At 52.6% G+C, this 27335-nt stretch overlaps 1 protein-coding gene across 1 annotated transcript in view; it reads left to right on the forward strand.

Moving 5' to 3' along the window:
- The first annotated feature begins 230 nt into the window (after positions 1-230).
- mymk (myomaker, myoblast fusion factor) overlaps positions 231-27335 on the forward strand; it is a 92809-nt gene continuing 65704 nt past the window's right edge. The window contains exons 1-4 of the mRNA XM_072488962.1: positions 231-276; positions 365-499; positions 790-904; positions 21393-21541. Coding sequence (XP_072345063.1) covers positions 365-499; positions 790-904; positions 21393-21541 — 399 coding nt within the window. The 5' untranslated portion in view covers positions 231-276. The remainder of the gene's footprint in view (positions 277-364; positions 500-789; positions 905-21392; positions 21542-27335) is intronic.

The following is a 27335-nucleotide window of genomic DNA, read 5'->3' on the forward strand; positions in this document are numbered from 1 at the left end:
GCTGCATCATTCTGATATTCTTAAAATCTGTCACATTAGGAGCCAAATTAGCACGAGGCTGCAGCAGTTGCTCGACTGGATTCGAAACAACAGCAAATGTTTTGATGTTTACTGTAAATGAGCCCCTCATTCTCTGGTCCATTTCCCAATTGGCCTGGAGAATCTGCAGCTGTTGGTCTCCGCTGACGTGTTGGAACCGGCTGGATGTTGGACTTTTAAACTTTAAAGTCCTCTGTCAGCAGCTGTTTTACAACATTCAACAACCAAGAGGATACGGTACGTTTCAACCCGTTTCAGCTCCAGATCTGAGTCCATTTCCTGATCTCTACTTGTTTTTAACTCTTGTTTGTACTGGGATGTTTAGATGGGAGCTGCGATTGCCAAACTTCTCCTTCCCACATTCAGCAGCCTGATATTCCTCCCTACCATCACCATCGCAGCCAAGCGGAGATTCCACATGGAAGCTATGGTCTACTTCTTCACAATGTTTTTCATAACGGTGAGGATATTTTTAACAACCTTTAGTTACCAGTCAAGTTGTGAGTTAATAAAGAGCTGGAGACCGGCTATCATCATCCGCCGTGTGGCATCAATATCCCACTGCTGCCCTCCGGCACCAAATCAAAGAGTGATGGTGAGACAAGCAAATTGTCACTACACTCCCTGCTTCTTCCGAAAATCTCATTTCATTGTGTGAAAATCACCCGTTCTCCCCTAAGAATTTTAGCTAGTTCATCCCATTTATTTAACATGTGCGATCTGTTAAAACTTTGTTTCTTTCTCTTCCAGTTTTTTCACGCTTGTGAAGGGCCTGGCCTGACGGTTTTATGTATCATGCGCTACGACATTCTGCAGTATTTCAGTGTTTACGGCACAGCTCTCTCCATGTGGGTCACTCTAATAGGTAAAAAATGGTTTAATCTGCACAGCTTTTTCTTACAGGAGCTCAAACAATGAAAGTAAGCCCCCTGTCCTAGTATTGCAGCAGGACCTCCAGCAGAATCACAGAATTCACCACATAACTGTTTCCACCGGATAGTCAGTACTGAGATGAGTTTGATTAAACCATTCCCTGCTCAACGTTGAACAAACATTGAAACAAAGAAATCCTAACCTGGCATAGTGCGAAATATAGATACAGATGTGTGGAATGTTCCCTGAAGAGTCATGTCTAAACGTGGTAAATGTTTCTGAACATAGTCGGTGTGCAGATGAGGTGAATATTTTCTGAGTGTAGATCGATCTATGTGTAGAACATGGAACATAGAACATAGAACATAGAACAATACAGCGCAGTACAGGCCCTTCGGCCCACGATGTTGCACCGAAACAAAAGCCATCTAACCTACACTATACCATTATCATCCATATGTTTATCCAATAAACTTTTAAATGCCCTCAATGTTGGCGAGTTCACTACTGTAGCAGGTAGGGAATTCCACGGCCTCACTACTCTTTGCGTAAAGAACCTACCTCTGACCTCTGTCCTATATCTATTACCCCTCAGTTTAAAGTTATGTCCCCTCGTGCCAGCCATATCCATCCGCGGGAGAAGGCTCTCACTGTCCACCCTATCCAACCCCCTGATCATTTTGTATGCCTCTATTAAGTCTCCTCTTAACCTTCTTCTCTCCAACGAAAACATCCTCAAGTCCGTCAGCCTTTCCTCATAAGATTTTCCCTCCATACCAGGCAACATCCTGGTAAATCTCCTCTGCACCCGCTCCAAAGCCTCCACGTCCTTCCTATAATGCGGTGACCAGAACTGTACGCAATACTCCAAATGCGGCCGGACCAGAGTTCTGTACAGCTGCAACATGACCTCCCAACTCCGGAACTCAATCCCTCTACCAATAAAGGCCAACACTCCATAGGCCTTCTTCACAACCCTATCAACCTGGGTGGCAACTTTCAGGGATCTATGTACATGGACACCTAGATCCCTCTGCTCATCCACACTTTCAAGAACTTTACCATTAGCCAAATATTCCGCATTCCTGTTATTCCTTCCAAAGTGAATCACCTCACACTTCTCTACATTAAACTCCATTTGCCACCTCTCAGCCCAGCTCTGCAGCTTATCTATATCCCTCTGTAACCTGCTACATCCTTCCACACTATCGACAACACCACCGACTTTAGTATCGTCTGCAAATTTACTCACCCACCCTTCTGCGCCTTCCTCTAGGTCATTGATAAAAATGACAAACAGCAACGGCCCCAGAACAGATCCTTGTGGTACTCCACTTGTGACTGTACTCCATTCTGAACATTTCCCATCAACCACCACCCTCTGTCTTCTTTCAGCTAGCCAATTTCTGATCCACATCTCTAAATCACCCTCAATCCCCAGCCTCCGTATTTTCTGCAATAGCCTACCGTGGGGAACCTTATCAAATGCTTTGCTGAAATCCATATACACCACATCAACTGCTCTACCCTCGTCTACCTGTTCAGTCACCTTCTCAAAGAACTCAATAAGGTTTGTGAGGCATGACCTACCCTTCACAAAGCCATGCTGACTATCCCTGATCATATTATTCCTATCTAGATGATTATAAATCTTGTCCCTTATAATCCCCTCCAAGACTTTACCCACTACAGACGTGAGGCTCACCGGTCTATAGTTGCCGGGGTTGTCTCTGCTCCCCTTTTTGAACAAAGGGACCACATTTGCTGTCCTCCAGTCCTCTGGCACTATTCCTGTAGCCAATGATGACATAAAAATCAAAGCCAAAGGTCCAGCAATCTCTTCCCTGGCCTCCCATAGAATCCTAGGATAAATCCCATCAGGTCCCGGGGACTTATCTATTTTCAGCCTGTCCAGAATTGCCAACACCTCTTCCCTACGTACCTCAATGCCATCTATTCTATTAGCCTGGGGCTCAGCATTCTCCTCCACAACATTATCTTTTTCCTGAGTGAATACTGACGAAAAATATTCATTTAGTATCTCGCCTATCTCTTCAGACTCCACACACAATTTCCCATCCCTGTCCTTGACTGGTCCTACTCTTTCCCTAGTCATTCGCTTATTCCTGACATACCTATAGAAAGCTTTTGGGTTTTCCTTGATCCTTCCTGCCAAATACTTCTCATGTCCCCTCCTTGCTCGTCTTAGCTCTCTCTTTAGATCCTTCCTCGCTACCTTGTAACTATCCATCGCCCCAACCGAAACTTCACACTTCATCTTCACATAGACCTTCTTCTTCCTCTTAACAAGAGATTCCACTTCCTTGGTAAACCACGGTTCCCTCGCTCGACGCCTTCCTCCCTGTCTGACCGGTACATACTTATCAAGAACACGCAGTAGCTGATCCTTGAACAAGCCCCACTTATCCAGTGTGCCCAACACTTGCAGCCTACTTCTCCACCTTATCCCCCCCAAGTCACGTCTAATGGCATCATAATTGCCCTTCCCCCAGCTATAACTCTTGCCCTGCGGTGTATACTTATCCCTTTCCATCATTAACGTAAACGTCACCGAATTGTGGTCACTGTCCCCAAAGTGCTCTCCTACCTCCAAATCCAACACCTGGCCTGGTTCATTACCCAAAACCAAATCCAATGTGGCCTCGCCTCTTGTTGGCCTGTCAACAAACTGTGTCAGGAAACCCTCCTGCACACACTGTACAAAAAACGACCCATCTATTGTACTCGAACTATATATTTTCCAGTCAATATTTGGAAAGTTAAAGTCTCCCATAATAACTACCCTGTTACTTTCGCTCATATCCAGAATCATCTTCGCCATCCTTTCCTCTACATCCCTAGAACTATTAGGAGGCCTATAAAAAACTCCCAACAGGGTGACCTCTCCTTTCCTGTTTCTAACTTCAGCCCATACTACCTCGGAAGAAGAGTCCCCATCTAGCATCCTCTCCGCCACCGTAATACTGCTCTTGACTAGCAGCGCCACACCTCCCCCTCTTTTGCCTCCTTCTCTGAGCTTACTAAAACACCTAAACCCCGGAACCTGCAACATCCATTCCTGTCCCTGCTCTATCCATGTCTCCGAAATGGCCACAACATCGAAGTCCCAGGTACCAACCCACGCTGCCAGTTCCCCTACCTTGTTTCGTATACTCCTGGCATTGAAGTAGACACACTTCAAACCACCTACCTGAACGCTGGCCCCCTCCTGCGACGTCAAATCTGTGCTCCTGACCTCTATACTCTCATTCTCCCTTACCCTAAAACTACAATCCAGGTTCCCATGCCCCTGCTGCATTAGTTTAAACCCCCCCAAAGAGCACTAACAAATCTCCCCCCCAGGATATTTGTGCCCCTCAGGTTCAGATGTAGACCATCCTGTCTGTAGAGGTCTCACCTTCCCCAGAAAGAGCCCCAGTTATCCAAAAATCTGAAACCCTCCCGCCTGCACCATCCCTGTAGCCACGTGTTTAAATGCTCTCTCTCCCTATTCCTCATCTCACTATCACGTGGCACGGGCAACAACCCAGAGATAACAACTCTGTTTGTTCTAGTTCTGAGCTTCCATCCTAGCTCCCTGAAAGCCTGCCTGACATCCTTGTCCCCTTTCCTACCTATGTCGTTGGTGCCAATGTGGACCACGACTTGGGGCTGCTCCCCCTCCCCCCTAAGGACCCGGAAAACACGATCCGAGACATCACGTACCCTTGCACCTGGGAGGCAACATACCAAACGTGAGTTGCAGCATAACCCCGCGGCTCTTAAACTCAAGCCCTCTGTTAATAAACGCTAACACACTATAAGCCTTCTTCACGGCTCTGTCCACTTGGGTAGCAACCTTCAGAGATCTGTGGACATGAACCCCAAGATCTCTCTGTTCCTCCACATTCCTCAGAACCCTGCCGTTGACCCTGCAATCCGCATTCAAATTTTTCCTACCAAAATGAATCACCTTGCACTTATCAGGGATAAACGCCATCTGCCATTTTTCGGCCCAGCTCTGCATCCTATCAATGTCTCTTTGCAGCCTACAGCAGCCCTCCACCTCATCCACTACTCCACCAATCTTGGTGTCATCAGCAAATTTACTGACCCACCCTTCAGCCTCCTCCTCCAAGTCATTGATAAAAATCACAAATAGCAGAGGACCCAGCACTGATCCCTGTGGTACACCGCTGGTAACTGGTCTCCAGTCTGAAAATGTTCTTTTTAAAAAAAATATATTTATTAAAGTTTTTTTAACACAATTTTTCTCCCTTACAAACAATAATCCCCCCCCCTCGTAACAAAAAAAACCGAGAAATCGCGCAGAGCAAGATATATACATGGAAAAATGATATATTTACACAGCTTTGTACACTGGCCCTCACCCGTACGTGCCAGTTTCCCCAACCCTTCATGTTATCTCTTGCTCATCCACCCTCCCAGGCAGTCCCCCCTTTACCCCCCCCCCCCCCCCCAGGACGTCCCCTCCACCTCCCCCCCCCCCCAAGGTTGCTGCTGCTGCTGACCGACCTTCCTCTAACGCTCCGCGAGATAGTCTAGGAACGGTTGCCACCGCCTGTAGAACCCCTGCGCAGACCCTCTCAAGGCGAACTTAATCCTCTCCAACTTTATGAACCCAGCCATATCGTTTATCCAGGCCTCCAGGCTGGGGGGCTTCGCCTCCTTCCGCATTAGCAAGATCCTTCGCCGGGCTACTAGGGACGCAAGGGCCAGAATGCCGGCCTCTTTCGCCTCCTGCACTCCCGGTTCGTCCACTACTCCAAATATTGCTAGCCCCCAGCTTGGCTTGACCCGGACTTTCACCACCTGAGATATTGCTCCCGCCACTCCTCTCCAGAACCCCTCCAGTGCCGGGCATGACCAAAACATATGGACATGGTTCGCCGGGCTCCCTGAGCACCTTCCACATCTGTCCTCTACCCCAAAGAACCTACTCAACCTCGCCCCCGTCAAGTGCGCTCTGTGGACCACCTTAAATTGTATCAATTTGAGCCTGGCACATGAGGAGGAGGAATTAACCCTACCTAGGGCATCAGCCCACAGACCTTCCTCGATCTCCTCCCCCAGCTCCTCCTCCCATTTACCCTTCAACTCTTCTACCAGCGCTTCCCCCTCTTCTTTCAACTCCTGGTGTATTTCCGACACCTTGCCCTCCCCGACCCATACACCCGAGATCACCCTATCTTGAACTTCTTGTGCCGGGAGCAACGGGAATTCCCTCACCTGTCACCTCACAAAAGCCCTCACCTGCATATATCTAAAGGCATTTCCCGAGGGTAACTCGAATTTCTCCTCCAGTGCCCCTAGGCTCGCAAACGTCCCGTCAATGAACAGGTCCCCCATTCTTCCAATCCCCGCCCGATGCCAGCTCTGGAACCCCCCCGTCCATCTTCCCCGGGACAAACCGGTGGTTACCCCTGATCGGGGACCACACCGATGCTCCCATTGCACCTCGGTGCCGTCTCCACTGGCCCCAGATCCTTAGCGTTGCCGCCACCACCGGGCTCGTGGCATACTTTGTCGGCGAGAGCGGCAGCGGTGCCGTCACCAACGCCCCCAGGCTCGTTCCTTTACAGGACGCCATCTCCATCCTCTTCCATGCCGTCCCCTCTCCCTCCATAACCCACTTGCGGATCATCGCCACATTTGCTGCCCAGTAGTAGCTCCCCAGGTTTGGCAGCGCCAACCCTCCTCGGTCCCTACTGCATTCCAGGAACCCTCTCCTTACTCTCGGGGTCTTATTCGCTCACACAAACCCCATAATACTCCTGCCTACTCTCTTAAAAAATGCCTTAGTGATCACGATGGGAAGGCACTGAAACACAAACAGAAACCTCGGAAGGACCACCATTTTGACCGACTGCACTCTACCCGCCAGCGAGAGCGGTAACATGTCCCATCTTTTGAAATCCTCCTCCATTTGCTCCACCAACCTCGTCAGATTCAGTTTATGTAGGGTCCCCCAACTCCTGGCTATCTGGATCCCCAGATACCGAAAGCTCCCCTCCGCCCTCCTCAGCGGTAGGTCCCCTATCCCTCTTTCTTGGTCCCCCGCCTGTAATACAAAGAGCTCACTCTTCCCTACATTGAGCTTATGGCCCGAGAACTCCCCAAACTCCCTCAGAGTCTGCGTGACCTCCACCATCCCCTCCTTTGGATCCGCCACGTACAGCAACAGGTCATCCGCATATAGCGACACCCGATGCTCTTCTCCCCCTCGGACCACCCCCCTCCATTTATTAGACTCCCTCAATGACATGGCCAATGGTTCGATCGCCAATGCGAACAACAGGGGGGACAGGGGGCACCCCTGCCTTGTCCCTCGGTACAGTCGAAAATACTCTGACCTCCGCCGGTTCGTCACTACACTCGCCATCGGGGCTCTGTAAAGGAGCTTAACCCAATTGATAAACCCTACCCCGAACCCAAACCTACACAGCACCTCCCAGAGGTACTCCCACTCTACTCGGTCAAAGGCCTTCTCCGCGTCCATAGCTGCCACTATCTCTGCCTCTCCCTCCTCCGATGGCATCATTATCACGTTTAAGAGCCGCCGCACATTGGTGTTTAGTTGCCTGCCCTTTACAAATCCCGTCTGGTCCTCGTGGATTACCCCCAGGACACAGTCCTCGATCCTCGTGGCCAGCACTTTTGCCAGCAACTTAGCATCCACATTGAGGAGCGAGATCGGCCTGTACGATCCACATTGCAGTGGGTCCTTGTCCCGCTTTAGGATCAAAGAAATTGCCGCTTCCGACATTGTCAGGGGCAGGGTCCCCTCCTCTCTTGCCTCATTAAAGGTCCTCACCAGTAGCGGGGCCAACAGGTCTGCGTACTTCCTGTAGAACTCCACCGGGAATCCGTCCGGTCCCGGGGCCTTCCCCGCCTCATGCTCCCCAAACCCTTGCTCAGCTCCTCCAACCCAATTGGTGCCCCCAAACTAGCCACCTCTTGCTCCTCCACCCTCGGGAATCTCAGCTGATCTAGGAATCGTCTCCTCCCCTCTTCCCCCGCTGGGGGTGGGATCTGTACAGCTCTTCATAAAAGGCCTTGAATACCTCGTTTATTTTCGTTGCGCTCCGAACCGTGGCTCCCCTTCCATCTTTGACTCCCCCTATTTCCCTCGCTGCCATCCTTTTACGGAGCTGGTGTGCCAGCATCCGACTAGCCTTTTCCCCATACTCGTAGGTCGCCCCCTGCACTTTCCTCCACTGTGCCTCCGCCTTCCCTGTGGTCAACAGGTCAAACTCCGTCTGGAGCCGTCGTCTTTCCCCAAGTAATCTTTCCTCCGGGGCCTCTGCGTATCTCCTGTCCACTCTCAAAATCTCCCCCACTAACCTCTCCCTTTCCATACCCTCTGTCTTCTCCCTATGAGCCCTAATGGAAATTAGCTCTCCCCGATCACCACCTTCAACGCCTCCCATACCACCCCCACCCGCACCTCCCTGTTGTCGTTGGCCTCCAAGTACCTTTCGATACACCCCCTCACCTTCCCACACACCACCTCGTCCGCCAGCAGTCCCACATCCAGCCGCCACAATGGACTTTGGTCCCTCTCCTCTCCCAGCTCCAGTTCCACCCAGTTTGGGGCATGGTCCGAAACGGCTATAGCCGAATACTCCATCCCCTCCACCCTCGGGATGAGCGCCCTACCCAGAACAAAGAAATCTATCCGGGAGTAGGCTTTGTGTACATGGGAGAAGAAAGAAAATTCCCTGACCTGCGGCCTTGCAAACCGCCATGGGTCCACTCCCCCCATCTGATCCATAAACCCCCTAAGTACCTTGGCTGCCGCTGGCCTCTTTCCAGTCCTTGATTTGGAGCGGTCCAGTGCTGGATCCAACACTGTATTGAAGTCCCCTCCCATTATCAGGCCTCCTATCTCCAGGTCCGGAATGCGCCCCAACATGCGCTTCATGAATCCTGCATCATCCCAGTTCGGGGCGTATACGTTTACCAACACCACCCACGTCCCTTGCAGCCTACCGCTCACCATTACGAATCGCCCGCCATTGTCCGCTACAATAGTCTTGGCCTCAAATGACACCCGCTTTCCCACTAATATTGCCACCCTTCTATTCTTCGCGTCCAGTCCCGAGTGGAATACCTGTCCTACCCATCCCTTTCTTAACCTGACCTGGTCTGCCACCTTCAGGTGAGTCTCTTGGAGCATGGCCACGTCCGCCTTCAGTCCCTTTAAGTGCGCGAACACTCGGGCCCTCTTCACCGGCCCATTCAGGCCCCTCACATTCCACGTTATCAGCCGGATTGGAGGGGCTCTCACCCCCCCCCCACGCCCCGCCGACTAGCCATCTCCTTTTCTGGGCCAGTCCCGTGTCCACGCCTCCCTCACCCTCCAGTCCCCCAGAGGGTGGATCCCCGTCCCGACCACCTCTTCTGTGTCCCATTCTCTTTCGGCCAGTGCAGCAGCAACCCTTTTCCCCACCCCCCCTTTCCCCCTCCCCTCCCCCCCCCCCGCTAGACCCCTGTCTAGCTTTTTTGCTCCCCCCATGTCACTCCCGTAAGTCAGCTGACGCCTGCTGACCCCGGCTTCCCCCGCCGTCCCATTGACCTCCCGCGTGGGAGTCTCCCAATCCATATGCATTCCTTCGTTCCCCTTCCCGCCTTTCTTCCCGCGGGCGCAGCTCCTGTCGCGGCCTTGTCTCTCTCCCCCAGCCCATGTAACATTTCCTGCACGTGATTGACCCCCTATATACAACAACCATCACACATTAAACCTCAAACATCCCCCCTACCCTCACAAACCCTCAGTTAGAGTCCAACTTTTCGGCTTGTACAAAGGTCCATGCCTCTTCAGGCGTTTCAAAGTAATAGTGTTGGCCCTTGTATGTGACCCACAGTCACGCTGGCTGCAGCATTCCGAATTTCACTTCTTTCCGGTACAACACCGCTTTGGCCCGGTTGAAACCCGCTCTCCGCTTTGCAACCTCCGTGCTCCAGTCCGGGTATATTCGGATCTCTGCATTGTCCCACTTACTGCTCCGCTCCTTCTTGGCCCATCTCAGGACCCACTCTCTGTCCGTGAACCGGTGGAACCTCACCACCATCGCCCTTGGTGGCTCATTTGCCCGGGGCCTCCTCGCCAGCACCCGATGTGCTCCGTCCAACTCCAGCGGCCTCGAAGGGGCCTTCGTGCCCATCATCGCCTCGAGCATCGTGCTCGCGTATGCCCCGGCATCAGCCCCCTCCACTCCCTCAGGGAGACACAGGATTCGCAGATTCTTTCTCCTCGACCTGTTCTCCAGGTCTTCGAGTCTTCCCGCCCACCTCTTGTGTAGCGCCTCGTTCTGCTCCACTCTCACCGCCAGGCCCACGAGCTCGTCCTCGTTCTGACTGACTCTTTTCTGTACCTCCTGGATCTTAGCTTCGTGGGCCTTCTGCGTGATCCCGAGTCCTTCAATTGCCGAAAGCATAGGCGCCAACATCTCTTTGCGCATCTCCTTGCGCTGCTCCTCGAAGCAGCGCTTGATGAACTCCTGCAGCTCCCCTTTGTCCCTGGCCGCCGCCATTTTGTTTTCTTTCCCTCGCTTCTCCCGTTGCTCCAGTGCCGCCCCTTTGGCCGTTACACTTCTGGTCCGTTTCATAGAAGTTGGCAGTGTTTGCTTCACCAGTCTGCCCCATAAAGTCTGTGGAAACTCCTGAAAAAGGTCTGAGAGTCTGCTCCAGACGGGAGCTGCCGAATGCGCGACCTACTCCTCCATGGCCGCCACCAGAAGCCTCGTCCCTGCTTCTTCAATGGCCTTGGTAGATCTTTTCACAGTTGTTCCCTCTGCTGCTAGAATTCACCTTTGATAGAGTCAAGTCAGATTGCAGCTTTAAGCTTGCCCTTCCCCCGCCTGCATGCTGGAAGAGGCCTTTGTCTATCCCTGCAGCTCAAGCCAAATCCTTCACTGTTTCTGCCCGGTCTGGTAGCCAAAAGACATAACATTCCTGGGGGACACCGTCAGGGGAATGCTGCAGTCTTCTTCCCACACCGGGAAATGTCAAACAAATGCCGTGGGGGCCCTGTAAAAGAGCCCAAAAGTCCGTTCCAAGCAGGAGCTGCCGAATATGCGACCTAGCTCTGCATAGCCGCACCCGGAAGTCCCCAGCCTGAAAATTTTCCATCCACCACCACCCTCTGTCTTCTGTGTGATAGCCAGTTACTTATCAAATTGGCCAATTTTCCCTCTATCCCACACCTCCTTACTTTCTTCATGAGCCAACCATGGGGAACCTTATCAAACACCTTACTAAAATCCATGTATATGACATCAACTGCTCTACCTTCATCTACACACTTAATTACCTCCTCAAAGAATTCAATCAAATTTGTGAGGTAAGACCTACCCTTCACGAATCTGTGTTGACTATCCCGGATTAAGCTGCATCTTTCCAAATGGTCATAAATCCTATCCTTCAGGACCTTTTCCATTAACTTACCGACCACCGAAGTAAGACTAACCGGTCTATAATTACCAGGGTCATTGCTATTCCCTTTCTTGAACAGAGGAACAACATTCACCACTCTCCAATCCTTTGGCACTATCCCCGTGGACAGTGAGGGCCCAAAGTTCAAAGCCACAGGCTGTGCAATCTCACCCCTTGCCTCCCAAAGAATCCTGGAATATATCCCATCTGGCCCTGGGGACTTGTCGACCCGAAGGTTTTTCAAAATTGCTAATACATCCTTCCTTCGAATATCTACCTCCTCCAGGCTACCCGCCTGTATCACACTCTCATCCTCAAAAACATGGCCCCTCTCCTTGGTGAACACTGAAGAAAAGTATTCATTCAACGCCTCTCCTATCTCTTCTGACTCCATGCACAAGTTCCCACTACTGTATTTGACCGGCCCTAACCTCACCCTGGTCATTCTTTTATTTCTCACGTAAGAGTAAAAAGCCTTGGGGTTTTCTTTGATCTGACCCGCCAAGGACTTCTCATGCCCCCTCCTCGCTCTCCTAAGCCCGTTTTTTTAGCTCATTCCTTGCTACCTTGTAACCCTCAAGCGACCCAACTGAACCTTGTTTTCTCATCCTTAAATACGCTTCCTTTTTCCTCTTGACAAGACATTCAACCTCTTTTGTGAACCATGGTTCCCTCACACGTCCATTTCCTCCCTGCCTGACAGGGACATGCCTATCAAGGACACGCAGTATTTGTTCCTTAAACAAGCTCCACTTTTCATTTGTGCCTTTCCCTGACAGTTTCTGTTCCCATCTTATGCTCCCTAATTCTTGCCTAATCGCATCATAATTACCCCTCCCCCAATTATAAACCTTGCCCTGCTGTATGGCCCTTCCCTCTCCATTGCAATAGTGAAAGACACCGAATTGTGGTCACTATCTCCAAAGTGCTCTCCCACAAACAAATCTAACACTTGGCCCGGTTCATTACCCAGTACCAAATCCAATGTGGCCCCACCTCTTGTCGTCCTATCCACATATTGTGTCAGGAAACCCTCCTGCACACTCTGGACAAAAACTGCCCCATCCGAACTGTTCGACCTATAGAGGTTCCAATCGAGGGGCAAAATTCTCCGGTATCGGCGCGATGTCCACCGACTGGCGCCCAAAAATGCGCAAATCAGCCGGGCATCGCGCTGCCCCAAAGGTGCGGAATCCTCCGCATCTTTGGGGGCTGAGCCCCAACATTGAGGGGCTAGGCCGACGCCGGAGGAATTTCCGCCCCGCCAGCTGGCGGAAACGGCCTTTGTTGCCCCGCCAGCTGGTGTGGAAATGACATCTCCGGGCAGCGCATGCGCAGGAGCGTTAGCGGCCGCTGACAGTTTCCCGCGCATGGGCAGTGGAGGGAGTCTCTTCCTCCTCCGCCATGGTGGAGACCGTGGCGAAGGCGGAAGGAAAAGAGTGCCCCCACGGCACAGGCCCGCCCGCGGATCGGTGGGCCCCGATCGCGGGCCAGGCCACCGTGGGGGCACCCCCCGGGGCCAGATCGCCCCGCGCCCCCCCCAGGACCCCGGAGCCCGCCCGCGCCGCCTTGTCCCGCCGGTAAGGTAGGTGATTTAATCTACGCCGGTGGGACAGGCATTTTAGCAGCGGGACTTTGGCCCATCCGGGCCGGAGAATCGCGGGGGGGGCCCACCAACCAGTGCGGCGCGATTCCCGCCCCTGCCGAATATCCGGTGCCAGAGAATTTGGCAACCGGCGGGGGCGGGATTCACGCCAGCCCCCGGCAATTTTCCGACCTGGTGGGGAGTCGGAGAATCTCGCCCAATATTTGGAAAGTTAAAGTCACCCATGACAACTACCCTGAGACCTCCACCCCTATCTATAATCTGTTTTGCAATTTCTTCCTCCACATCTCTATTACTATTTGGGGGCCTATCGAAAACTCCTTATAACCTGACCGCTCCTTTCCTATTTCTAACTTCGGCCCATATTACCTCAGTCGGCAGATCCCCCTCGAACTGCCTTTCCGCAGCCGTTAAACTAGCCGTTTCACAATTCAACTCCTCCACCTCTTTTACCGCCTTCCCTACTCTTACTGAAACATCTATACCCCGGAACTTCCAACAATCACTCCTGTCCCTGTTCTAACCAGGTCTCCGTAATGCCCACAACATCGTAGTCCCAGGTACTAATCCACGCTCCAAGTTCACCTGCCTTATTCCGGATGCTCCTTGCATTAAAGTAGACACACTTCAACCCACCTTTCTGTCTGCCGGTACACTCCTGCGACCTTGATACCCTCCTCAGTACCTCACTACTCTCAACACTGGCTTCTGGAACACAGCTCGTTTTCCAGGCCCCTGACAAATTAGTTTAAACCCCCCCCCCCCGAAGAGCCGTAGCAAATTTCCCTCCCAGGATATTGGTGCCCCTCTGGTTCAGGTGCAAACCGTCCTGTCTGCACAGGTCCCACCTTCCCCAGAATGTGCTCGAATTATCCACGTACCTGAAACCCTCCCTCCTACACCATCCCTGCAGCCACGTGTTTATCTGCCGTCTCTCCCTGTTCCTCACCTCGCTAGCACGTGGCACCGGCAGCAAACCAGAGATGACAACATGGTTTGTCCTGGCTCTCAGCTTCCACCCTAGCTCCTTAAATTCCTGTTTTAAATCCCCGTCCCTTCTCTTACCTATATCGTTGGTACCGATGTGAACCACGACTTGTGACTGTTCCCCCTCCCCCTTAAGGATTCTGAAAACACGGTCCGAGACGTCACGGACCCTGGCACCCGGGAGGCAACATACCATCCGTGAGTCTCTTTCGCTGCCACAGAACCGTCTATCTGTCCCTCTAACTATCGAGTCCCCAATAACCATTGCTCTCCTGCTCCCCCTCCTTCCCCTCTGAGCCACAGGGACGGCCTCAGTGCTGGAGATCCGTTCACCGTGACTTAGTCCCGTCCCCACCCCCCCACCAGTATCCAAAACGGTATACTTGTTACTGAGGGGAACAACCACAGGGAATCCCTGTACTGGCTGCTTCCTCCCAGCCCCTCTCACCGTCACCCATCTCTCTTTATTCTTCGGAGTAACTACATCCCTGAAGCTACTATCTATAACCACATCTGCCTCCTGAATGATCCGAAGTTCATCCAGCTCCAGCTCCAGTTCCCTAACGCGGTTTCTGAGGAGCTGGAGATGGGTGCACTTCCCACAGGTGAAAATCAGCAGGGACACTGACGGCGTCCCTCACCTCAAACATTCTGCAGGAGGAACATTGTACTTTTCTCGGCCTCGTAAACTATATCCTCCCCAATCTGGCAACTACGCTGGCCCCGTTGCTCCTTCTGCTAAAGAAAAATCACACCTGGGTTTGTGGTCAGCCACAAGAAACCGCTTTCCGGCGGGTAAAGCAACAATTGTTGTCGTCTGGGTTATTAACCCACTATGATCCTGGAAAGCCTTTGCTCGTCACATGTGATGCATCCCCGTATGGTATTGGGGCCGTCCTGCCCCACAAGATGGAGAACGGGGCCGAGCGACCGATAGCTTTCGCCTCCCGCACCTTGACTGCAGCGGAGAAAAAGTACCCGCAGATCGAGAAGGAGGGCCTGGCAGTGGTTTTTGAGGTGAAACGTTTCCACCAGTATGTGTATGGCCGCCATTTCACTATCGTGACTGATCATAAGCCTCTGCTGGGACTTTTCAGAGAGGATAAGCCAATACCGCCCATTGCTTCCGCACGGATCCAGCGCTGGACTTTGTTGCTTGCTGCATACGAGTATTCTCTGGAGCACAAACCAGGTACGCAGATAGCAAATGCCGACGCACTGAGCCGATTGCCTTTATCGACCGGCCCCATTTCGACCCCCACGACCGGTGAGGTGGTCGCAACCCTAAATTTTATGGACACCTTGCCTGTCATGGCATCACAGATCCGTGAGTGGACCCAGATGGAGCCAGTCCTGTTAAAGGTTCGGCACATAGTCCTGATTTGTCTACCTATTTCACGCAAGCAAAACAGAACTGTACTGTTCTATGTTCTATAGCTTGATCTTGGTTTCGGACAAGGCTTGGCACAACATCGAGGGCCAAAGGGCCTGTTCTGTGCTGTACTGTTCTATGTTCTATGTTCTATGTTCCCTGCCATCCCCCCTAGATAACTTGCGGATAAAAACAAGAAAAAGAAAGAAAGAAAGAGCTTACCTGAAATTCACTCAACCCCTTCGGTTAGAGGAGGTGGAAGGGTGGGGGACACTACAAGTGTACTGTCTCAGGTTTAGGAACCGCCCAATTTAAATACAGGTTAAAATAAAACACTCAGCCAGCAACCACTGCGCCCCACACGATAACAGCAATCAGCTGTTATGGGTCTGCGCAAACAATTTAAATCTTTACTACTTACCCAGCCGTCACTCCGTCCTCACTCCGACCGATAGATTTAGAAAATGTTTTTGTCAGTGCAGGTTTGATAGGCTGAAGGGCCTCAGCAGTTCTGTCTGATTCTGAGGTGAATGTTCTCTGAAGAGAATCTTCGTATAGCTGAGGTGACTATTCATTTGAGAGGGTCTGAGTGTAAATGTGACGAATGTTCCATTAAGAGAGTCGGAATGTAGAGGACTTCCCGTGGCGGCATTTAGGAGGAGGACACTCATTAGGTCGCTCCCGCTAGAGTACTGGGTTTTTGGTCCTTTCCAGACATTTTTGGGAGGGGAAATGGTCAGAAGATTTGTCCCAGAGTAGATTTAGTTGTCAAAAGCATGTCCAAGAACCAGCGAGAGAATACTGGGAAGAAGGATTTGAACGGCAGTCCGCCGGCAGGGTCGAGCACAGCGAAAGGTGTATTGGCAGGGAAGATGGCAAGGCAAGCTTGCCAGGTGGGGCCACCTGTATAACGGTAGAGACACTGGCAGAGGTGATGGTGGCGGAGTTTGAATGACAAAACATTTTGTGAGGCATGGGAGGGAGATGCTGGAATCGCAGTCGGTGAACAGCCTGCTGCCCGATCACAGAGTCACTTGGAAGAATATCGGAGGTGGCGCGGGAGCAGGGTGAGGTGTTTAAGAGGATGGGGGGGTGGCACTGTCGGAGCACAGTGACCTTCTCACCTCGCTAGGAGCTGATCTGGCCACGGTGGAGGACCTTGAGAATGGATTGCGGCAGCAGAATTTGAGGATCGTGGGGCTGCCTGAGGGAATGGAGTGCCAGAAGCCAACAGTTTATTGTGACGATGCTGAGGAGCTGATGGGGGAGGGGGAAGGGCGTCTCCCTATGGAGTTGGATAGGGCCCACCAGTAGCTTTGGCCAAAACCGCGGGCAAATGAGCCACAAAGGGCGGTGATAGGCTGCTTCGTTACCTACAGTCGAAGGACAAGGTGCTGAGGTCGGCGAAGCAGATACGGGAGGTTACGTAGAAAGGCACCGGCATTCGTATTTACCAGGACCTTACGGTGGACCTGACGAGGAGGTAGGCGACCTTTAACAGGGCAAAGGCGGCATTGAACAAGAGTGAAGTATGTTTCGGTGCGGTCTACCCGGCGAAATTGAGGATTATGCACAACTCGAGGGATCATTTCTTCGAGACAGCGGAGGAGGCGGAGGCGTTTATAAATTGACGACTGGCGAGGAGTCGGGAGAAAAACTGTGGCTTTAATCAGCTTAAAGAAAGCTGCTGGCAGCCGGTCTCAGAATGAGGGCAGGGCTGGAGGTTGGCCACCTTTATACTGGAGCCCGAGGGGAGGAACCACAGGCGGAGCCAGCAGATACAAGCCCAGGCATGTAACAATACAACAGTACAATACATTACAATACAGTGGTTTACCACATTCACCCCCTGTTAAAAAAATAGTTTGGCGGGGATGAAGTGGACGGGTTGAGTTATAGATCGAGTCTGTCGGGAGCTTTGACTTTCTGCTGTGACCGCCTCAGTCCCGGATGTGGTGTGGATATTGGTGTCGGATGAGGAGCTGAGGCCTGCGTGTCCAGGAGCGTGTCGTCTTCTGCGTCTCGTAGCAGATGAGTAGGAATGGGGGGAGACGGTGTGGGGTCGGGGGTGGTGGTGATGGTCACTGGGGAACCTGCGGGTGCCAAATCCCGGAGGGAGACTGTGTCCTCCCGCCCGTCATGGTGTGCCACGTAGGCATATTGGGGGTTAGCATGGAGGAGAAGGACCTTTTCGACAGTGGATCCGACTTATGGCTCCTCGCAGGCTTCCGGAGGAGGATGGGCCCTGGGACCATCAGCCAGGACGGGAGCGAGACCCCTGAGGTGGACTTCCTGGGGAAAACAAACATCCTCTCATGAGGGGTCACATTGGTGGCGGTACACAGGAGCGACCGGATGGAGTGGAGCGCATCGGGAAGGACCTCTTGCCAGCGGGAGACTGGGAGACTTCTAGACCGCTGGGCAAGAAGGACGGCCTTCCAGACCGTCGCGTTCTCCCACTCCACCTGTCCGTTCCCCCGGGGGTTGTAGCTGGTCGTCCTGCTTGAGGCGATGCCCTTGCTGAGCAGGAACTGACACAGCTCATCACTCATGAAGGAGGAACCCCGATCACTATGGATGTAAGTGGGGAAACCGAACAGGGTGAAGAGGCCGTGCAGGGCCTTGATGACTGTGGCAGAGGTCATGTCAGGGCACGGGATGGCGAAAGGGAAACGTGAGTACTCATCAATGATGTTGAGGAACTACACGTTACGGTCAGTGGAGGGGAGGGGCCCTTTGAAATCAACGCTGAGGCGCTCGAAGGGGCGGGGGGCCTTTACCAGGTGTGCTCTGTCCGGCCGATAGAAGTGCGGTTCTCCGCGCAGACCTGGCAGTCCCTGGTCATGGTCCTGACTTCCTCGATGGAGTAAGGCAGGTTCTGGGCCTTGATGAAGTGGAAGAACCGGGTGACCCCTAGGTGACAGAGGTGACATTGTGGAGGGCCCGGAGTCGGTCTACTTGTACGCTGGCACATGTACCGCGGGATAGGGCACCTGGGGGCTCATTGAGCTTCCCAGGTCGATACAAGATATCATAATTATAGGCGGAGAGTTCGATCCTCCACCTTAGGATCTTATCATTCTTGATCCTGCCCCGCTGTGTGTTGTTAAACATGAAGGCAACCGACCGTTGGTCAGTGAAGAGAGTGAACCGCTTGCCGGCCAGGTAATGCCTCCAATGTCGCACAGCTTCCACAATGGCCTGGGCTTCCTTTTCGACAGAGGAGTGTCGAATTTCGGAACCCTGGAGGGTACGGGAGAAGAAAGCCACGGGCCTGCCCGCCTGGTTGAGGGTAGCGGCCAGGGCAAAGTCCGACGCATCGCTCTCCACCTGGAACGGGATGGACTCGACTACTGCGTGCACCGCGGCTTTCTGCCGTGATGCGGTACAAGGCCAGGCGGGCCTCAGCCGTGGGGAAAAATGGTGGATTTAATGAGTGGGTCGGCCTTGTCCGCATAATTGGGGACCCACTGGGCATAGCAGGAGCAGAACCCCAGGCATCTCTTCAGGGCCTTGAGGCAGTGGGGGAGGGGAAGTTCCAGAAGGGGGCGCATGCGGTCGGGGTCGGGCCCTAGGATTCCGTTTTCCACAACGTAGCCAAGGATGGCTAGGCGGGTTGTGCGGAAACCGCATTTCTCCTTATTGTATGCGAGGTTAAGGAGCTTGGCGATGTGGAGGAATTTTTGGAGGTTAGCGTCATGGTCCTGCTGATCATGGCCGCGATGGCAACATTATCCAGACACGGGAACGTGGCCCGAAGCCCGTACTGGTCAACCATTCGGTCCATCTCCCGTTGAAAGACCGAGACACTATTGGAGACGCCGAAGGGGACCCTGAGGAAGTGGTAGAGGCGGCCATCTGCCTCGAAGGCAGTGTATTGGCGGTCCTCCGGGCGGATAGGGAGCTGGAGCTGGTGGTACGCGAACTTCAAGTCGATGGTGGAGAAGACCCGGTACTGCGCAATCTGATTGACCATGTCAGATATGCGTCGAGCTGCGTGTACCGGTTGATGGTCTGATTGTAGCCGACGACCATCCGGTGCTTCTCCCGAGTTTTGACGACCACCACTTGGGCTCTCCAGGGGCTGGTACTGGCCTCTATGATCCCTTCCCGCAGGAGTCGCTGGATCTCCGACCTGATAAAGGCCTTGTCCCGAGAACTGTATTGTCTGCTCCTAGTGGTGACGGGCTTACAGTCTGGCGTGAGGTTGGCGAAGAGCGGGGGTGGGGAGACTTTAAGGATCGAGAGGCTACATACGGTGAGGGGGGGGAAGGGGTACATCGAACTCCAGGGTAAGACTTTTGAGGTGGCACTGGAAGTCAAGACCTAGCAGCACGGCAGCGCAGAGTTGTTGTGGATAGCAAAATTGCTTCACAGCTCCAGGGTCCCAAGTTCGATTCCCGCTTGGATCACTGTCTGTGCGGAGTCTGCATGTTCTCCCCGTGGGTGTGTGGGTTTCCTCCGGGTGCTCCGGTTTCCTCCCACAGTCCAAAGATGTGCAGGTTAGGTGGATTGGCCATGATAAATCGCCCTTAGTGTCCAAAATTGCCCTTAGTGTTGGGTGAGGTTACTGGGTTATGGGGATAGGGTGGAGGTGTGCGGTTGGGTAGGGTGCTCTTTCCAAGAGCCGGTGCAGACTCAATGGGTCAAATGGCCTCCTTCTGCACTGTAAATTCTATGACATAGAGTTTGAACCCTTTGAACTCGACGCACCGTACTGTAAGGGTTGCAACACAGTACCCACGGGCTTCCACGGAATGAGATTCGGAAGCCAGGGAGATTTTCTGGGTCACGGGTAAGATTGGGAGGGAGCAGCGCCGTTCCGTATCTGGGTGAATGAAACTCTCTGTGCTCCCGGAGTCGAACAGGCAGGTCATCTCGTGACCGTTGATCCGGACTGGCATCATGGATTTGGCGAGGTGATGAGGTCGAGACTGGTCGAGGGTGATGGAGGCGATCTTCAGAAGGTCGGCGGGCCGATCGGATGAGCAGGGGTTCCGGGAGGCGGCGGGGCGAATCAAAGATGGCGGCACCCACGGATCGCACGTGGCGGGTGGAATCATGTACATATGTTTTGGACAAGTGCTAAGCTAGCAGACGTTCGGGGTTCCTTCTTCAGCACCATGTCAGCAGCCTTCCAAAGGGAATTGGAGCCTGTGTGGGACCTGCTGGAACTGCTGTCGGTAACGGGGGCAAATGTCTTAGCCTTCGCCTCTCTGATTGCACAATCTCACGGAGCTTTTCTCCGTGAGAAAATTAAATATACATTGAGAGATTCGAATTGGAGGTTTTACGCAGGATGGCAGGCATTTGTCATGTACTTCAAAGAACTGGTCACCGTCAAATGCTGGGGGGGGAGAGGGATTGCAGGGAGCAGGGAGGGTTTTTTTGTTTTTCATTTTTGTATTTATACATTCCAAAAATGTTCAATGAAAACATTTTTTAAAAGAGAGTCAGGGACCCGGGTTTGATTCTGACCGGGGGTCACTGTCTGTGTGGCGCCCGCACATTCTCCCCGTGTCTGCGTGCGTTTCCTCCCACAGTCCAAAGATGTGCAGGTTGGGTGGATTGGCCATGCTAAATTGCCCCTCAGTGTCCAAAGGTTAGGTGGGGGTACGGGGATGGGGCAGGGGGAGTGGGCCTGGGTGGGGGCTCTTTCAGAGGGTCGGTGCATACCAGATGTACAAAATTGCTTCTCAAATAACAGACAGGTGAAGCTTTTTGTCCTGCAGTCGTCAGGAATAGGCCCCTTCAGCCATTCAATAAAGTCATGGCTAATCTGATTGTAACCTCAAATCCATGTTTCTATCTACCCCCACTAGCTTTCCCACGTGTAAACTCCGCACAGCCACCCAAGGCCTGAATTGAACCCGGGTTGCTGGCACTGTGAGGCGGTAATGCTTACCATTAATGTGTGGATTATTTTTCTAATTGATGTTTGGAGGATATTCCCGTGAATAAAACAGCTACAGCATTTTCCCAAATATTTTTTTCATTTGTCTGAAATAGTAAATAACTTTATAAGTGCATTTTCTTTTTGGCTTATTTATTATTTAGCATTAGCAGAATTTGAGGAACCGAAAAGATCTACTTTGGTTATATTTGGAGTGCTGAGTCTGAGTGTGCGGATCTATCAAGATCGATGGGGCTATGGTGTGTTCTCTGGACCAATTGGAACGGCTGTCTTCATAATAACCGTCAAATTTGTACGTAGCATTTACACATGTCCAAGTCTTATATCACTACCACTGTTTGGTATTTCCAGGTTTTTATGGCTATTCCTCTGTCTGGTTTCTTTTCTATTCTTGTATTTCACCTGTTTTGTTCTTTTATTCCTTTGTGGGACGATGACGTCGCTGCAAGCCCAGCTTTTGCTGCCTATCCTTAATTTCCAGGCTTGCTTGGCCGTTTCAGAAGGTTAGTTAAGAGTCAGCCACATTGCTGTGGGTCTGGCCAGGGAAGGACGTCAGATCTCCTTCCCTGAAGGACATTAGTGGTGACCCAGATGGGTTTTTACGACAATCAATAATAATTGTCGTGGTCACTATCACTGATAATTAATTTTAAATTCCATATTTATTAATTGAATTCAATTCTATCAGAGCATTAATCTGGGCCTCGAGATTACTAATCCAGCTTCATTACCATTCCGCCACCGCCTCCTCCTTTACAAACAGTTTAGAAGTATCTATTAATCTAGTCATCACTCAGCTGTCCGGCAGTTTCCTGTGATAATTTGGCTGCTTCTTCTGAGGATTTTGCTCTTTATAAACATTTTAATAAATGCCTATTTCAAATGAAAATTGGATGAGTCATTGAGGGATATAAACTTGCAGGGCTATGGGAATAGAGTGCAGGAATGGGCTAGTATGGACTCTCGCCCACACACACTCACGCACGCACTCACACTCGCCCTCTTATGCGGTCACCCTCTCAGACCCGCACACACTCACACTCGCCCTCTCTCACACGCACGTCCAGTTTCACAAACACACCCACTCTCACACACCCTCTCTCACACACGCCCTCTCTCACACACGCCCTCTCTCACACACACCTTCTCTCACACACACACACACTCTCTCACACACACTCTCTCTCACACACGCCCTCTCTCACACACACCCTCTCTCACACACACCCTCTCTCACACCCACTCACACACACACCCACTCACACACACCCACTCTCACACACCCACTCTCACACACGCCTTCTCTCACACACACCCTCTCTCACACACACGCTCTCTCACACACACACACCCTCTCTCACACACACACTCACACACACACACTCTCACACACACACACTCTCTCACACACAACCACTCTCACACACACACACTCTCTCTCACACACCCGCTCTCACACCCCCCTCTCTCACACACACTCTCTCACATACACCCTCTCTCACACACACCCTCGCTCACACACACCCTCTCTCACACACACCCATTCTCACACACACACAATCTCACACACACTCTCTCTCACACAAACCCACTCTCTCACACACACTCTCTCTCACACACGCCCTCTCTCACACACACCCTCTCTCACACCCACTCACAAACACACACCCACTCACACACACCCACTCTCACACACCCACTCTCACACACGCCCTCTCTCACACACACCCTCTCTCACACACACGCTCTCTCACACACACACACCCTCTCTCACACACACCCACTCACACACACACACACACTCTCTCTCACACACCCTCTCTCACACACACCCTCTCTCACACACACACTCTCTCTCACACACACACTCTCTCACACACACCCACTCTCACACACACACACTCTCTCTCACACACCCTCTCTCAAACCCCCCTCTCTCACACACACTCTCTCTCACACACACCCACTCTCTCACACACGCCCTCTCTCACACACACCCTCTCTCACACACACACTCTCTCTCACACACACACTCTCTCACACACACCCACTCTCACACACACACACTCTCTCTCACACACCCTCTCTCAAACCCCCCTCTCTCACACACACTCTCTCTCACACACACCCACTCTCTCACACACACCCTCGCTCACACACACACACTCACACACACCCACTCTCTCAAACACAGTCTCTCTCACACACACCCTCTCTCACACACACACTCTCACACACACCCACTCTCACACACACCCACTCTCACACACACCCAATCTCACACACACCCTCTCTCACACACCCACTCTCTCACACACACCCTTTCTCACACACAGCCACGCTCACACACACCCACTCTCTCACACACACACTCTCTCTCACACACACCCTCTCTCACACACACCCACTCTCAAACACACGCCCTCTCTCTCACACACCCTCTCTCACACACACCCACTCTCTCACACACGCCCTCTCTCACACACACCCACTCTCACACACACACAATCTCACACACACCCTCTCTCACACACACCCTCTCTCACACACACCCTCGCTCTCACACACACACTCACACACACCCAGTCTCTCACACACACTCTCTCTCACACACACCCTCTCTCACACACACCCTCTCTCACACACACCCTCTCTCACACACACCCTCTCTCACACACACACACTCTCACACACGCCCAATCTCACACACACCCTCTCTCACACACACCCTCTCTCACACACACCCTCGCTCACACACACCCTCGCTCACACAAACCCTCTCTCACACACACCCTCTCTCACACACACCCTCTCAAACACACACCCTCGCTCACACACACACCCTCGCTCACACACACCCTCTCCCACACACATCCACTCTCACACATACCCACTCTCACACACACACCCTCCCTCACACACACCCTCTCCCACACACGCTCACTCTCACACACACCCACTCTCACACACACACCCACTCTCACACACACACCCTCGCTCACACACACCCATTCCCTCACACACACTCCCACTGTCACAAACACACACTCTCACACACACACCCTCCCTCATACACACACACTCTCTCTCACACACACTCTCTCTCACACAAACCCTCTCTCACACACACCCTCTCTCACACACACCCTCTCTCACACACACACGCTCTCTTACACACACGCTCTCTTACACACACACTCTCTTACACACACACTCTCTCTCACACACACACACTCTCACACACACCCTCTCTCACACACACCCTCTCTCACACACACTCTATCTCACACACACTTTCTCTCACACACACCCTCTCTCACACGCACACACTCTCACACACACCCAATCTCACACACGCCCCCTCTCACACACGCCCTCTCTCACACACACACAATCTCACACACACTCTCTCTCACACAAACCCACTCTCTCCCACACACTCTCTCTCACACACGCCCTCTCTCACACACACCCTCTCTCACACCCACTCACAAACACACACCCACTCACACACACCCACTCTCACACACCCACTCTCACACACGCCCTCTCTCACACACACCATCTCTCACACACACGCTCTCTCACACACACACACCCTCTCTCACACACACCCACTCACACACACACACTCTCACACACACACTCTCTCTCACACACACACTCTCTCACACACACCCACTCTCACACACACACACTCTCTCTCACACACCCTCTCTCAAACCCCCCTCTCTCACACACACTCTCTCTCACACACACCCACTCTCTCACACACACCCTCGCTCACACACACACACTCACACACACCCACTCTCTCACACACACTCTCTCTCACACACACCCTCTCTCACACACACACTCTCACACACACCCACTCTCACACACACCCACTCTCACACACACCCAATCTCACACACACCCTCTCTCACACACCCACTCTCTCACACACACCCTTTCTCACACACAGCCACGCTCACACACACCCACTCTCTCACACACACACTCTCTCTCACACACACCCTCTCTCACACACACCCACTCTCACACACACGCCCTCTCTCTCACACACCCTCTCTCACACACACCCACTCTCTCACACACGCCCTCTCTCACACACACCCACTCTCACACACACACAATCTCACACACACCCTCTCTCACACACACCCTCTCTCACACACACCCTCGCTCTCACACACACACTCACACACACCCAGTCTCTCACACACACTCTCTCTCACACACACCCTCTCTCACACACACCCTCTCTCACACACACCCTCTCTCATACACACCCTCTCTCACACACACACACTCTCACACACGCCCAATCTCACACACGCCCAATCTCACACACACCCTCTCTCACACACACCCTCTCTCACACACACCCTCGCTCACACACACCCTCGCTCACACAAACCCTCTCTCACACACACCCTCTCTCACACACACCCTCTCAAACACACACCCTCGCTCACACACACACCCTCGCTCACACACACCCTCTCCCACACACATCCACTCTCACACATACCCACTCTCACACACACACCCTCCCTCACACACACCCTCTCCCACACACGCTCACTCTCACACACACCCACTCTCACACACACACCCACTCTCACACACACACCCTCGCTCACACACACCCATTCCCTCACACACACTCCCACTGTCACAAACACACTCTCTCTCACACACACTCTCTCTCACACAAACCCTCTCTCACACACACCCTCTCTCACACACACACGCTCTCTTACACACACGCTCTCTTACACACACACTCTCTTACACACACACTCTCTCTCACACACACACACTCTCACACACACCCTCTCTCACACACACCGTCTCTCACACACACTCTATCTCACACACACTTTCTCTCACACACACCCTCTCTCACACGCACACACTCTCACACACACCCAATCTCACACACGCCCTCTCTCACACACACCCTCTCTCACACACACGCTCTCTCACACACACACACCCTCTCTCACACACACCCACTCACACACACACACTCTCACACACACACTCTCTCTCACACACACACTCTCTCACACACACCCACTCTCACACACACACACTCTCTCTCACACACCCTCTCTCAAACCCCCCTCTCTCACACACACTCTCTCTCACACACACCCACTCTCTCACACACACCCTCGCTCACACACACCCACTCACACACACCCACTCTCTCACACACACTCTCTCTCACACACACCCATTCCCTCACACACACTCCCACTGTCACAAACACACACTCTCACACACACACCCTCTCTCATACACACACACACTCTCTCACACACACTCTCTCTCACACAAACCCTCTCTCACACACACCCTCTCTCACACACACACGCTCTCTTACACACACGCTCTCTTACACACACACTCTCTTACACACACACTCTCTCTCACACACACACACTCTCACACACACCCTCTCTCACACACACCGTCTCTCACACACACTCTATCTCACACACACTTTCTCTCACACACACCCTCTCTCACACGCACACACTCTCACACACACCCAATCTCACACACGCCCTCTCTCACACACACCCTCTCTCACACACACGCTCTCTCACACACACACACCCTCTCTCACACACACCCACTCACACACACACACTCTCACACACACACTCTCTCTCACACACACACAATCTCACACACACCCTCTCTCACACACACCCTCTCTCACACACACCCTCGCTCTCACACACACACTCACACACACCCAGTCTCTCACACACACTCTCTCTCACACACACCCTCTCTCACACACACCCTCTCTCACACACACCCTCTCTCACACACACCCTCTCTCACACACACACACTCTCACACACGCCCAATCTCACACACGCCCAATCTCACACACACCCTCTCTCACACACACCCTCTCTCACACACACCCTCGCTCACACACACCCTCGCTCACACAAACTCTCTCTCACACACACCCTCTCTCACACACACCCTCTCAAACACACACCCTCGCTCACACACAAACCCTCGCTCACACACACCCTCTCCCACACACATCC

Source organism: Scyliorhinus torazame, chromosome 22, assembly GCF_047496885.1.
Source record: "Scyliorhinus torazame isolate Kashiwa2021f chromosome 22, sScyTor2.1, whole genome shotgun sequence".
NCBI lineage: Eukaryota > Metazoa > Chordata > Chondrichthyes > Carcharhiniformes > Scyliorhinidae > Scyliorhinus > Scyliorhinus torazame.